The following is a 14685-nucleotide window of genomic DNA, read 5'->3' as shown; positions in this document are numbered from 1 at the left end:
CCTCCACAGTTCCTGCCCAATGACCGCAAAATCATCTGGCCTGGAGGAGAAACAGAGACACCACAGGGCTACGAAATGTCTACAAAATTAAAGGTAAAGCTCACATTAAGGTGGGACTGTTAGACAATGTTCCATCTTTTAGTCAAAGGTATGCTCCCCCCAACAAATGGCTAATATGATCCTATAAAAGGTTTGTTTCCATAATAGCAAATATGGTTTGTGTAAATTGTGTCTAAGACTGCAATTTCTGCAACTCTTGCAAGCAACATTTTAAACATCTTCTGCAAAGGCAAATTAGGTTTACCAGGAAAATGCGCCAGAAATCTTAAGCAGGCATTGATAAAGAGGAATAGATTCAGTTATAACATTTGTTTTCCTCTCCTACTAATGTCCCTCCCTCCGATCTCAGATTGACAGCAGGATTTTTGAGGCAGAATATGTAATCCCCAGGTAGATTAGATTCAATATTTAAGGACAGAAGAAGGTCCCTGATGGATCAATCTAGTCCAAAGCTATCAAGTGTAGCATCCTGTTTCCCACCGTAGCCAACCAGATGCCCTGGGAAGGTCCACAAGCAGGAAATGAATAAAACAGCCCTCTCACATTACTCCCCTGAGCAATTGGTATCCAGAGACAGACTAGACTGCCTATAAGCATGGAGGTTTTGTTTAGCCATCACTGATCAACCTATCCTCAGTGAATTTGTCAAGCCCCCTTTTGATATCATCTGTTCTAGAGACCATTACTGTACCTTAACGCAGTGTATTCCACAAGTTTATTATTACACACTGTGTGAAGAAACTGGAATGTTTAAAATTTGAGATACCTTTTCTGAAAGGAACTACCGCAAGACAAACCAGCTGCCTGGTTTCTCTTTTTGCAGATTGTCACAATCCACCAAGAGCCCTTTGTCTACGTTAAACCAACCATGACGGATGGAAAATGCAAACCACTGCTCAACAGTACAGGGGGGCTGGTGCAGCAGGTCCTCTGCACTGGGCCTAATGAGACTATGCCAGGTAACTCTTTGCATGGACAGCAAAATACATGGGAACAAAAAAATGAATATTGGTCAGCAACAAGTAATGGCCAAAACAATTGAAACAGTCTCAGTTTTGCCAGTCAAAATTAGGTTCACATACTGACTCTGATGACATTTGACTTCAGTGTTGGAGGAAATGTGGCTTGGTGAGAGGGCACATAATTTTCAAGCAGAGCATCCCAAGTTAGGCTCTGGCATCTTCAGACTTTTCTCTACTTGAGTCACCATTGGTACATGTAAGGTACCCTAGCAGGCATATAGCTACACCCTCCGGCCATTTTAGGTCAGGGAAATAGTGCAGGAGATAATGTTTAAACCCTTTTCCTTATACATTGCAAATCCGACCCATGCGTGCACGTGGGAACTAAGTTGCTAGCAGAGCATTTTAAGGACATATCTGTTGAAAGTCCACATGAGGACACAAAAACTTTAAAACATAGGAATCAGCTCTAAATTAATGGACTAATAATCTTGTATAAACTAGATTATGTGGAAAGTGGCCATCACTGGCAAATATGTGCTTCATACTTAGAAGCTTCTGGAGGTCTCAGAAGATAGTGGGGAAAGACCCTTCTCTGCTTGATGTTCTGAAAAGCTACGGCCAGTCCTCAATACTAAGCCAGAGGAACCAGCGGTCTGACCTGTTGTGGCCACTTCATATGTTCACATATCAACTGAAATATTTCTTTATCAAATCCTGAAATAAAATATTCTGTAAATTTTGCATCAGAGAATTTTGGGAGAGTCTCTCAGAGTACAAAAGTGAAAGAGGACAAACAACCTTCCTTTGAAGCATAGGTTAAGGTGTTCATCTTTTTGGACATACTCATAAAGATACAAGTTCAGTTTCTGAGGTTTTGAATCGAAGCACTGCTATTGTCCATTGAAGCCTGAGCCCATCCATTCATGCTGGTGTTTTGTCATATACATGGCATCTAAATCTGCTCTTATTTAAACTTCCAAACAAGGGTTACTTAGGAAACTGCTGTGTCATTATGAGTGCTCATATAAAATCACCCAACCAGGGAACAAATGAGTTACTAATGACTGCCTTGCATTCAGAAGACTCAGCATGCTCAGAAAAAAACATATGCATATGTTTCTAGACCTATAACTCAAAGGCTAGACCACATGTTCCGTATGAGCTCAAAAAAGAAACACTTCCATTTATTTTCCAAGGTATCTTAAACTGTGCCAAGAAAAACTAAACGTTGTAATCTCATGTCTTTTGCTGAATTAATGGGTGGAATGTGTCATAGTAGGGATTACAAGCATGGCACTTAGAAATGTAAACTTACAGTATTGTTCAGTGGCATGAATAGAACCTTTTTTTGCTACAAGTAATGCAAAGGAAGAAGGAAATAGATATTTGTATAACAATATATGACATGGTACTGTGTGGTAATACAGGCATAAGAATGTATGCTCTTTTTGAGGTTTGCAAATTGTATGATTCGGTGCTTCCTTGATCAAAACATTTGAATGAAACTCAACAAAGACTGCAAATGCCATGATCCAGTGCCCAACTTAACACGCAGGCAGAATTTCCAAACAAAATAAAAGGAATTCTGCAACAGTTTACGTTTTCTCTTTGACTGAGATTGTGGAAAATAGATGTGACAATGGACTTATGTAGATTTTAGCCCAAATGAATTAGCTGCCTCTGAACTAGATTTCTCATTGGAGATATAATGGGGTAGAATGACTGTGTCATCTGAATGGATGCCATTGAGGCATTCTTCTATGAATCTGGTTGTTCTTCCATAGGCCGCCCCAGTGTGATGCTGTGTTGCTATGGCTTCTGTATCGACTTATTGATCAAGCTTGCTAAGACAATGAATTTTACCTATGAAGTTCACCTTGTAGGCGATGGCAAATTCGGGACACAAGAGCGGGTACGTGTGGATATTTTGGAATACCATTTTTCTCTCCATTTGTTAACTGCTAGTTCAGTCAAAAGTGCAAAGTTGGTAGCTTCTGAAATTTCTAGGAGTCAAAGAGCAGTTTCTGATGTCTTTTCCAGCAAGTGATCAAGGAAGAGGCTTCAGGGCTATAGGGAAGTCTAGACATATAAAAGATGCTGTGCAATTAAGGGGGTTAGTGACCTAAGCAGAAGGAGCTGGGGTCCTGAAGTGAAGAAAGTAAAATATGTCACTTTGTTGACCAAGCAGAAGTAGGAATCCAGACTCCTAGCATTTATTTCAGGTCTGGCCTATCTAGTCATCATGGTGACTAAAAAGAGTTCAATGGGTGATTATGCATAGCACAAATAACATTTCCTTAGGACGTCTTAAAAAGAACCATCTTGGCTTTTTCTTTCTACATAGTGGACATTTTATTTCCCCCCTCTCCCTCTCCCCCATTAGCGAACTTACTTTCATTTTCATAGCAGCTTGCGCCCGCCATTTTCTGCCGCTTGAGGGTCCTGTATGTTGTATGTCTATTTTCCACGGAAGTTTCCTCTGCAGATCATCCACTTGCTATTTCCTTGTAAAACGTTCATAAATAAAGTCTATTTTCCCTGACAAATGTGTTTTTTTAGAGGGAGGTGTCTTTGAAGCTACGTAGATTCCGTTGGATAATCTCAGTGCTCGGAGGTCTGGTCTATCACCCATTAAGAAGCATTGGGCGGACCTCTACTCAATGCTGCCTAATGGATGGTAAACAAGTCCTCTGAGTGGTCACAGTTCTCAGATGGTGTCTGTGTAGCTACAAAGACACTTTTCTCTGAACAAAATAATAATAATAAGATGGGATTGCCAGGAAAGACAAACTTCATTCATGAATGTTTTACAAGGAAATAGCAATCAGATGAGCTGCAAGAAGAGAAAACCTCTGTGGGAAACAGACATGCAGCAAATGGCGCCAGCACGGACTCTCAAATGGCAGAAAACGATGGGTGCAAACTGCTGTGAAAATGAAAGTAAGTGCTCTGATAGAGGGGGTGGGAGGGAAAAATGAGACCTCTCCTGCCTATTTGTGTTCACGCAGCCAAGCAGGAGATGTCTTGTGGACTTGTGGAGAAAAAGTCCACATTTTAGTGACTTTGAAATGAGATACCTTGAACAAAAATGAAGCATCCTGAGGACATCTTGTGAAAAAAGCTGTGTGGACTTCCTCCCCAAGATGCCTTTCCCCGCCATCCTCAGGACATCTTATTTGTGCTGTGCAGAAAGGGCCAAAGGGCCTGAGCACAGAGAGTTGCAAATAGCTTGTTCAACCACGTTCCTCTTTCAGTCCCCAGTACTCTTTGACAGGAGACAATTTGAAAGGGAGCAAGTTAAAATCTGTATATGAAAGATTGCTGCAAATTTCAGAGTGAATTTCCTTGCAGATCAAATACTTATAACCCCACTTGGGATGCCCCTGCAGGTGAACAACAGCAACAAGAAGGAGTGGAATGGGATGATGGGGGAGCTGCTGAGTGGCCAGGCTGACATGATTGTGGCTCCACTGACTATCAACAACGAGCGAGCACAATACATTGAATTCTCCAAGCCTTTCAAGTACCAGGGACTCACCATCTTGGTCAAAAAGGTAACATGCTTACACACCTAGTGGAAAACTTTAGGCTTTAAGCAGCCAGGACACAAAAAGCAGCAGATGCAACTTCTGGGATGGAGAAGGCCAAAAGTTAGCACCTTGTTGCCCTCAGGCAAAATCTGAGCAATTCCACTATTCCAATTGCCAGCCAACAGGCGAAATATGGACATTACGTGAAAGTGAGTTCCAACAATGAGCCAAGTCCTTAGCCCATTTTGGTGACAGTAATGCAAAGAGGGTCCTAGCCCGAGTCCCAGATTGGGCTGACAAACACCAAGGATAGATTGCCAGAATTATTCCCAGAGGGCGGCTGCTTGCGGCCAGAACAAGCTAAGCAGTACTGCAGGAACCTCTCAGGTCAGACCTCAGCCTGACCCATGATGCTAACTACTGTCACAGGCTTACTCATCATCTTTGTCAGACAGAGGCATAGCAAGGGGGGAAAGCACCCGGTGCACTGGTGCATTCTCTGCCCCTGCCACGCCAACGTTGCCCCCGTCCTGCCCCAGAACGCTCTCGCCATGCCCCCACAGGGGTGAATTGCCAGTGCGTCGCACGCACTCCCTCCCCTTGGAGGTATGCCTCTGTTGTCAGAGCTGAGCAGCCCCTGAAACATTGCCAGCACTGTAGTGGCCACTTGGGTTGTTCCTGGGCCATTTTAACTTCCCAGTCTGTTCCTGATGGCTAAACACCAACCTGAGTGTGAACTTTATTCTCAGAGGTCTTCTAACACCAAGTCTCTTGGCTGGTAGCAGGACTAGATCTAGAATGTCATTTTGCATATATTCACATAAATGTTTTGTGGATAAAAACCTCCACAGGTTTTGGGGATAAAACCCTCAAAATCTTCCAGACCACTCCAGACGTCTTCATCTACTCTGTGACTGTTATTCCCTTCTCTGCCACTCTATTCCAGGAAATTCCCCGCAGCACACTGGACTCATTCATGCAACCATTCCAGAGCACTCTGTGGCTTTTGGTGGGGCTTTCAGTACATGTGGTGGCAGTGATGTTGTATCTACTTGACCGCTTCAGGTAACCACCCCATATGGTATATGAATGGGGTATGGATGGCAAACATTTATAGTGGCTAGAGACACCAGGCAGTTTAATGAATGCAGCAAGCTGTTTGATCTGAGTTACACTATTGAGTGGTTCCCCTTCACAAGCCTTAATTAAATGAATGCAATTGGAGTAAGGAAAGCTTTGCATTGTTCCAAGGTGTATACATGGAAAGTTGCTTATCAGAGTATCTGAGTGAGGAGGCAGTGAAATAAATAGATCCTGGACGGGGAGTAGACTAGGAAGAAGAATTTAAAAAGCAGTCTGTGTTGGGCTTTGATCCAGGAAATCACAGTTAATTTCCTGTTCCACATCCTATGCCAGATTTTATGCCTGCATGGAGTCATGGGGCAAATGCAGAGTCTTTAGTTACTCTAGAAAGGAGCTAAGAGCAAGAACTGGGAAACTGGTGCAGTCTTTCTCTTGCAGCCCGTTTGGCCGGTTTAAAGTGAACAGTGAGGAAGAAGAAGAGGATGCCCTGACTCTCTCTTCTGCCATGTGGTTCTCTTGGGGAGTCCTCCTGAACTCTGGCATCGGAGAAGGTAAGCTCAAAGTCGGTAAGAATGAGGGATGCGAGAAGGAGAGCTGGGTGGTGACATTTATATCCTACTTTGCAATCTCCTAAAGAGGCTCCTCTTGTTTAAGAAACTCAGGCTGCAATGTTAGGCTTACAAACTGAAAAGGCAAAACATATAGTGGTAGGACAACGGAAGGAGGCCAGCCCATTAGTGTCAGCACATATATCCAGCCAGGGCATAACTGATCTTCCTTCCCTGGTGTTCATCTTGGGAGAAAAGGGGTGGAACTTTTCAGCAGTTGCGGGTCCTCTGACTAGTGGCAGACACCACAGGGTCCCTCCTCTCATTTCTCCAGTCTCATGGACAACTGGTAATTAGAGAAAAGGGACCCCCCCCCCCCCCCCGATATTGAAGGCAAGTGTTCCATAGCCCTGCAACAAACTTCCAGCATTCTTGGTCTGATGAGTGGGGCTAAAAAGATCGGATCAGTTGACTGGAATGTTGCAGCATTCAGGTCTCCAGACTTCCCCAACAGACCCAGCAACCCCACCTGAGCCACTTACTTGCAAGACTTGGCAAGCCACAAAAACCCTAAGGGATGAAAAGTCAGTCTGAGTCCTAATTTTTTAGCCTGGCTTCTAGATCCAAATAAAATATGTCAAGGCCGGTCTTAGCTATCCTCCTTCAATAGATACGGACCTGATCAGAAGTTTTAAATAAGCCCAGCATAGGCTATTTATAGATCTCCCATCCTTCCTGACTCCCTTTATCCCTTCCATATCAGGTGCTCCCCGGAGTTTCTCAGCTCGAATTCTTGGAATGGTGTGGGCTGGATTTGCTATGATTATTGTAGCCTCATATACTGCCAACCTGGCTGCCTTCCTGGTGTTGGACAGACCTGAAGAACGAATCACAGGCATCAATGACCCCAGGGTAATAGCAATGCTGCTTGGGATTTTATCAGGCTTGGGACTTATTTTGAAAAGGAAACAGCATGCTGTATATTACAAGGGAAATGTGTAGGCTTGGAGCAATTGTGTTTTGTTCCTTGCTGTGGCATGGCAGTCAAGTGCTAGTTGGAACTTCACTTCAGAACCTGTCACTGCCAGGACTTGGCCATGGAATTTATAAATCAATTTAACCAGAAACGAATTTATATAGTGGACTTTTCTATTATTTAAAAGTTGGAGCTGATGAGTATGTGAAAGGCAGTAGACGAGGAAGGAGCCTCCACTGAACTTTGTTTAAGAGTTATGTAGGTAATGTGAGGAATCAAAATTTAGATCCCTTTTGCCAAAGCCAAGTATCTGTTATACAAACCTGTTTCAAAATTCTACTGTTCTTCAAAAACACAAACAGCTGAGACAAAATGGTTACCCACTCAAAATATTCAAACACTGATTTTAGATTTTGAACGAAGGGACATTTTTTTTAAAAAAAAAAACCCTGAATCTTGAGGGTGTAGCTACTGTACAGTTCCTGTTCAATAATTTTTCCTTCACCAAGAAACCACTAGAGCCATTATTCTGTGTGGCTTGCCTAAGCATCTCAAACACAGTATTCTCTCCAAACTATAATTCCCAGTATTTGTGTGTGTGTGTGGGGGGGGGGGGGGGCGCTATGGTTGCTAAACTAGTATAAAATATATATATTTGTAGAGCAGAGAAGTTCTGAGACATGTTGAAACTTTTTAACAGCAGTGGAACTAAATATGAATCCACAAAGCGGAGCTGTTCATACAGTTTTATGATAATAATCCAAATTCACTAAATTCCATAACTGGGGGGAAAATTAAAAAAAATAGGAAAAAGGCCATTTGAAAATCAACTTTCATTCAAGAGAAATTCCTTGAGTTTTCGTTTCTTTCCTTACTGTAGCCTTCAAAGGTTCTAAGTCCCATTTTACTGCTTTCCAGCTGCGAAACCCCTCAGATAAATTCATATATGCCACAGTGAAGCAAAGTTCGGTGGACATTTACTTCCGCCGTCAGGTAGAGCTGAGCACCATGTACCGCCACATGGAGAAACACAACTACGAGAGTGCTGCTGAAGCCATCCAGGCCGTCAGGGATAAGTAAGTAATGGAGCATTCGAAGAACATGCTGTTGCACTAAACGCTCTTCCCGCAGGAATTCATCTAATCTCTTTTTAAAGCTATTTAAGTTAGCAGCTGTCACTCCATCCACTCCAATGTCTAAAGGTTTTGCAAATGAATTGTACATTATTTAAAGTACTTTCTTACATTGGTCCTAAACCTACTTTATTTTTTAATCTCCAAGTCCCTAATTGCACTTGAAGCAGCTTCCAATGATCACTTAATCATCACAATAAAATGCAGTAAAACGATATCACGCTAAAACTCCACATACAGAAATCTATTTCCTGAAAATAATATGACAGGCCACAAAATGTAACAATCAGAAGAGTTTTCAGAATTTAATCAGCTGCCTTATGTTAAGTCGTCCTTTATGGAAAGCCAAACTTCCTAAAAGACTGGATCTTTAGTAACAGCTGTAGGGCTGAGTAAAGTTTCTGAGCGAAAGGAGTGAGAGAAAGAGAAACAGACTGACTTCCTTCAAGTATGTGACTCCTAAGCTTGTTTTTAAGATTAAAACTAGCGCCTGTGAATTCAGCTCCAAAACAAATTAGCACCCTGTGTAGCTGTTGTAAAATCAGGTTATGCTTGTATATTGCCCAGTGACAGCTAAAATATAAGTTACTGCATTCTGCAGAAGATAAAATTTCCAAGATACCTTCAAAGGTAGTTCCATATAGAGCACATTACAGTAGTCCAGCTGTAAGGTACAGTACTACAATACTTAACATCAACTTCACAGTGTTTATCAAGACACGCAGACCACAAATTGAACATGAGTCAGCAGTGTGATGTGGCAGCCAAGGAATATGTCTCTACAAGACATCTTACTGCAACAAACGTTTGCCCCCACCGTGCACCAAACACGTTATGTGTAATTGACCTATGATTCTATTCTATGATTCTATATAGTGCATTTATACACTTATTTCTCGCATAGTTGAACTTGACAATTGCCCTCTCCTGCAGCAAGCTCCACGCGTTCATCTGGGATTCGGCTGTGCTAGAATTTGAAGCCTCGCAGAAGTGTGACCTGGTGACAACGGGGGAACTGTTCTTCCGCTCTGGCTTTGGCATCGGGATGCGCAAGGACAGCCCTTGGAAGCAGAATGTCTCCCTGGCCATTCTCAAGTCTGTACCATCTCCAAATGGGAATGCTGAATCCTACATAGTTTGCATGGGGCAGTTTGTATGTTGTCAGGAGAAGAAGGATCCCTCTTATATTTCAACTTTTAAAAGAGAGGTGTAGAGCCAAGTGATGTAGCAGAATTACTTCTAGAGTGACTGCCCATTTAGTCTCTGCACAAGTCACTGCTTTAGCCTCTCATCATTTTATTTGTGAGGTACACCTAGATCAGTGACTAATGCAAAAAGTCATGGAATAGCTCTCCTGTCAGAGCACGTAATTATTTTGCCATACTCTAAAAGGCAAAAGGTTTTCAATGCCAATCTGAAGCATGCCTTGAATTTCATATTCTGAAATAATATTTGTGCCTTGCCTTGCATGGCTACAAGAAGTTTGGGAAACCTGGACTAGGCAATACAATACATATACAAAATCAATACATCCTTCCCTTACATCATCACCAGTTTTTGCCTCTGCTGGGAAATCTACCCCAGTGACTGCTCTGCTCTCTTATGTCTCCAGCCTCCATGAGAACGGCTTCATGGAAGAGCTTGACAAGACTTGGGTGAGGTATCAGGAGTGTGATTCCCGAAGCAATGCCCCAGCAACACTCACCTTTGAGAACATGGCAGGTTTGTTCCATTCTCCCCAGTCTTCTGATCCCCTCACCTCCTTCGGGCCTTCCATTAACATTCAAAGAGGGTGTTTCTATGGGGTACCAGAGAGCTGTGAAGGGTCTTTTCCCTCCACAAGTCCTGTACCCTTCTCTTTATGGGAACCCATCTCAATAGACCTGGTGGGTAGACACACAGGCACTCCTAATCAATGCCCTACCCCTATCTCTGCAGTAATATGAAAAAAAATCCATATATTTCCAAGGGACAAGATTTCTTTGGAAGCATTACCATGATGTCACATTAAACTATTTTGTCAGCTACATATTACTGAGGAGGTGTGCAAAACCTACCTGTTGGTGGGACTAATGAATACACTCAGAATATGTGGTTTGAGTCTACGAGCCAGTCATCGTGTGGTAAAACTATTTCTAGAGTGTTCACTTCATGTTGTGGAAAAATACATACATGTGTAAACACTCTCTCATGAAAAAATTACCAGGAGATAGAAAATGAGCATGTCAGTGAGAAGCCTATCCCTAATATACTAATTTTCTATAAGAAGGGAGATTTTTTTTAAAAAAAACCCAAATGGCTCCATCATACATGGTGCTGTGTCAATAGAACTGCTACAATTTGAAGGGTGGGAATCAATTAATTCCAGACCAGTACAAAGTGTGTACTGGTCCAATGGAGGGCCCTGCTGTTATTATAAACTGCTCCAGGAATTTGGGAGGAGGCAATATATCGGGGAGGTTATCGTTATTGGCCAATAGGCACCATCCACACCCAGTTTTGTCCTGGTTCATAACTGAATTGTAGCAAAACCAATGTTTCAGAGTTTGCATGAGGACAGCAAAAAGGGAGAGCAATGAGAACACTTTCAAAACTGCCCCCACTTGTAATTAAGCTACAATTTGGTTTTGCCCTTGCTGTGTCAAGGGTAAGGGGAAAGGGGGAGGGTGTTGCAGTGTTGTGTCTTCCTGTCTCCCGGGGGTAACTTTCCTGCTTCTTTCAGGTGTATTCATGCTGGTGGCTGGAGGTATTGTGGCCGGGATATTTTTAATATTCATAGAAATAGCTTACAAAAGGCATAAAGACGCCCGGAGGAAGCAGATGCAACTGGCGTTTGCAGCCGTTAATGTGTGGAGGAAAAACCTGCAGGTAGGACAGACCGTTTTTAGAGCACAACCTCCAAAACAGGTGCGGTTTTTTGTGTTTCCCATCACTTCACCCAACCAGTGACTACAGTGCTATGTGGGAATAGCACAGGGACAGACTCCCCGCAGCCCTCTGCCCCCCCAGCCCCAGCCCCAGCCCCAGCCCCTGCCCCAGCCCCTCCTGGCAAGTATACCACTGAAAAGTGTTCAGAGCCTGATGCTCTGCTAAGCATTAGCATGCAACCCCATGCAGCACTTGGAAGGTGAGTTGTGCATCTTTGAATCCACTGTCCTGCTCAGAGAGGCCCCACTTAGCCAGACTCCCCCTTCCCTCCACCATTTCTACCCCTTGGCACTTGGCCAACTGCTGCTCTTCCAGAGGTGGCTCCATTTTTTTTGGCCAGTTCAAGCTTCTGGTCCTTTGGAAAGCCACGGCATTGTGCATCTGGTATTTGGCTACCCTTGGCAGGAGGAAGATTTGGGCTCCCCTGCCTTGCTCCAGCTCCCCTTCTGATTATCTGACAAAATAAAATATTCCAACGACCTTTAGCATAGCAACTGGCATCCCTATATGCACCCAGCTGAAGCCATCCCAACAGGTTCTCTGTTTTTCCAGATTAAAAGAAAATGGAGTGTGGAGAACCCAAGGTAGTCACTCCATTAAGTGATAGAAATTTAGCACCACCCGCTGTTAGAAGCAAGGATTGCAGGCAAAAGCTCTTAAATTTGGGGAGAAGGGCTGGCTCCTTTACAGGCCAATTGCTGTTTGGGCATGTTCAGTTGCAAAATTGAGACCACGGAAGGGGTACCACCTATATGTAATTAATGCATCCCCTTGCCTATCCTTTGGGACCCTGAAGGAGCACAGCTGGCCAGTAGAACAAACATTGTTTCAGATAGCCTCTTTCTGTGGCCCGCGCAGAGCTTAATTTTTAGCCAGAGATTAGCTCTGGACTTGTTTTTAGTGCCAAGTCTCAGTCATACATTTCTTAAATATTGCTAGTACAAATTTTGGGGTACCTCTGAGTATGTACAGAGTGCCTTTCTCACTTTGCTGAGAAAATGCAGTCCTATCTGGACCACCCCATCCAGAATTGCAGCACAGAGATTCTGTCCCAATGATTACAAGGCAGGTCTGAGTCCCTGAATCATTTTCTTTTAAAAAAGAAAAGAAAATGAAAAAAAAAAAAACAGAATTTACTTTAATCACCAGGTCATGTCAGACAGATCCCCTTTGCACAAGCCAAGCAGTCAAGAGCAATTACCTTTACAGTATAGCATGTCAAAGCTCATTATATAGTGGGTGCAAAAATGAATGGGGCAGAGACCTTCCCAAGGGATTAAAAAAAAGAAAACAGCTCCTATGGGCCATGGGAGCAGAATCATGCCCTTGAAGCAGAGAATGAGGAAGGAGGATGAGATGGCATAGGCTTCTCTGTTAGGAAAACCACAAGCTGTACACCATTATAATGTTCAACAAGCCATTTCTTATTTTCCCTCCCCCTTCTTTCTTTTACCCTGCCCCCTTTTCCTGGCCAAGTCAGCCACACTCAGGGGGTTAAGTCCACAGGGAACCAGAGCACATTAGTCACTGCCATTTTTCACTTGCCAACTTTCTAGAAAAAATCCTGCCCTGGGTCATTGGGGGAAAAGAATCTTTGGGGCTGTCAGCCAAGCATGCCACCCCGTGGGTTATATAAACAGAAATATGCTAAAGAGATCCGTTTGACAATGTAAGACTTTTTCACAGGAGGATCCCTCAGACCACTAGTATCTGGTACATTGCTAGAAGGTAGGCAAGTGGAAAGATTTCTTTGTTCAAGAAAAAAAAACAAAAAACAAATATATCTATCTATATATATATTATATATAAAACGGGGTTTTTTTGTTTCCTGGGGATCACAGTTTTGCCATGGCTATTTTCGGCGATGCCATGGAAAGGCACCCAAAAATGTCATTCCATCTCATTCTCTTGCTATCTTTTCTTTTTTTTTCTATGCATGCGCGCAAAATTAAAAATTGAGGAAACTGAAAAGGAGGAGGAAATGTATCCCCCGCGCATGCTTCGTGCACCAGTGGGATACATTTTTGATCACCCCCACCATGTGCTGGTGCAGCCAGACCTGGTTACACCCTCTCAACTCACAAAGAGGTTAAAAACAAGACACGCCTCCCCCAAGAAGAGTTGTTGTGCTGTGATTGGCTGGGTTCCCCTTCCCAACATGAAAACGAGAAGGCCCCACATGTTGACCAGGTCTGACAGCTTACCACCAACGGCTATATTCTTTTGAGTTCCGTTTCTTTGAGTTCCTAACATCCCTAACATCATCCAAAGCCTTAACGCTTTGCTTTTCCCCTTTATTTTCCTTGTTTAAGAAATTTTAATTTCAATTTTTTGTTTTTGTTTTTACTTTGGAAAAACCAGTTCAGCTTTGCGCCAAGCGTCATTGAAATTTTTGGAATACCTTTTTTTTAACATACAATGACCTTCTCTTTCAATGCAGTCCTCTCTCTCTCTTGTGGCCGTAGGATTCACCTTCAGAAAAGGCCCCGAGCATTTTTATTTAGTGGTAGGTGAAAAGTGTCTCACCTCTCTCTCTAGTCAGATCAGTTTTGGCAGGAAGGGGTTAGTCCTCTTAGGGATTAAAGAAACTGTTGGTTTGAGCCATGGAATCATGCACGGTTCTCATGGGGAAGCCAAGCTAGCTAGTTTCCAAGCTGTCAATGTTAAACCAGCAGAAACCGTCAACTTTAAACCAGCAGAAATGCGGCTTCTTGTCCCCCTTCCAGCCCTCAAGGGGTTTGTTTCCTTCAAATCTCAAAGTCATTCCAATTTAGACCTTAGAGAACATGTCGACCCTTGTGTAAGACCAGAGCTAAGTTTTAGGGCCCCGTATGTTTGGGACTGAAAGCCATAAAACATCTCAGTCGTTGGCTTGATCACAGTTTGAGAAAAGAAAAAAAAAGCAGAGAAAAAACCAAGGATCGTGACGTGGGGCAGTGTTCATCTAAGTGTAGAGGTCCCAACCACCCACTGGAGATCTAATCGCTTATATACATATTCATTTTAGGATAGAAAAAGTGGTAGAGCAGAACCAGACCCTAAAAAGAAAGCCACTTTTAGGTCCTTCACCTCTACCCTGGCCTCCAGCTTCAAGAGACGTAGGTCCTCCAAAGACACGGTAAGAGGAAGAAGACCAATTATGCCCTCTCTCTCTCTTTTTCTCTCTCTCTCTTTCTCTCTCTCTCTCTCTTGCTCTCTCTTTCTCTTCTGTCATCCCATCAACAACCACACACCCATCCCGAAGCTGCCAGTGTAACCTACCATAGCCTCATGTCCGTCAAGAGTCGGTCAGTCAGTCAGTCGGTCAGTCAGTCAGTCATTCCCGTGTCCCTCAAAAGATTTCAAAGTCCTGGAGGGCAAGGAAGGTCTTGGTTGCTTTGTAGTGTCCTGTGAAGAGTTTGGAGATTACTGCAGTGAGTTTCTTGTTCTCAATTCTTTTTTGTTTTGTTTTGTTTATTGGAC

At 43.2% G+C, this 14685-nt stretch overlaps 1 protein-coding gene across 19 annotated transcripts in view; it reads left to right on the top strand.

The window, feature by feature from the left end:
* Nucleotides 1-14685, top strand: part of GRIN1 (glutamate ionotropic receptor NMDA type subunit 1) — a 55225-nt gene that overhangs the window by 24191 nt on the left and 16349 nt on the right. For 5 of the 19 annotated variants that reach the window (XR_007245879.1, XR_007245878.1, XM_048512338.1 and 2 more), the window contains 13 exons: nucleotides 10-93; nucleotides 884-1019; nucleotides 2810-2937; nucleotides 4415-4579; nucleotides 5502-5620; nucleotides 6077-6189; nucleotides 6950-7098; nucleotides 8081-8238; nucleotides 9229-9390; nucleotides 9908-10017; nucleotides 11018-11163; nucleotides 13664-13729; nucleotides 14231-14341. Coding sequence is in view for 14 of the 19 variants with exons in the window: in XM_048512338.1 (XP_048368295.1) it covers nucleotides 10-93; nucleotides 884-1019; nucleotides 2810-2937; nucleotides 4415-4579; nucleotides 5502-5620; nucleotides 6077-6189; nucleotides 6950-7098; nucleotides 8081-8238; nucleotides 9229-9390; nucleotides 9908-10017; nucleotides 11018-11163; nucleotides 13664-13729; nucleotides 14231-14341 (1647 nt within the window). In the remaining 5 variants the exon portion in view is untranslated. Of the gene's footprint in view, nucleotides 1-9; nucleotides 94-883; nucleotides 1020-2809; nucleotides 2938-4414; nucleotides 4580-5501; nucleotides 5621-6076; nucleotides 6190-6949; nucleotides 7099-8080; nucleotides 8239-9228; nucleotides 9391-9907; nucleotides 10018-11017; nucleotides 11164-12909; nucleotides 12952-13663; nucleotides 13730-14230; nucleotides 14342-14685 lie in introns of those variants that run through there. The other 14 variants (XR_007245880.1, XM_048512341.1, XM_048512344.1 and 11 more) reach the window with 6 other exon arrangements.

The sequence above is a fragment of the Sphaerodactylus townsendi genome, linkage group LG12 (assembly GCF_021028975.2).
Source record: "Sphaerodactylus townsendi isolate TG3544 linkage group LG12, MPM_Stown_v2.3, whole genome shotgun sequence".
In the NCBI taxonomy this organism is placed as follows: Eukaryota; Metazoa; Chordata; class Lepidosauria; order Squamata; family Sphaerodactylidae; genus Sphaerodactylus; species Sphaerodactylus townsendi.
This window is presented reverse-complemented; position numbering and strand designations above follow the sequence as displayed.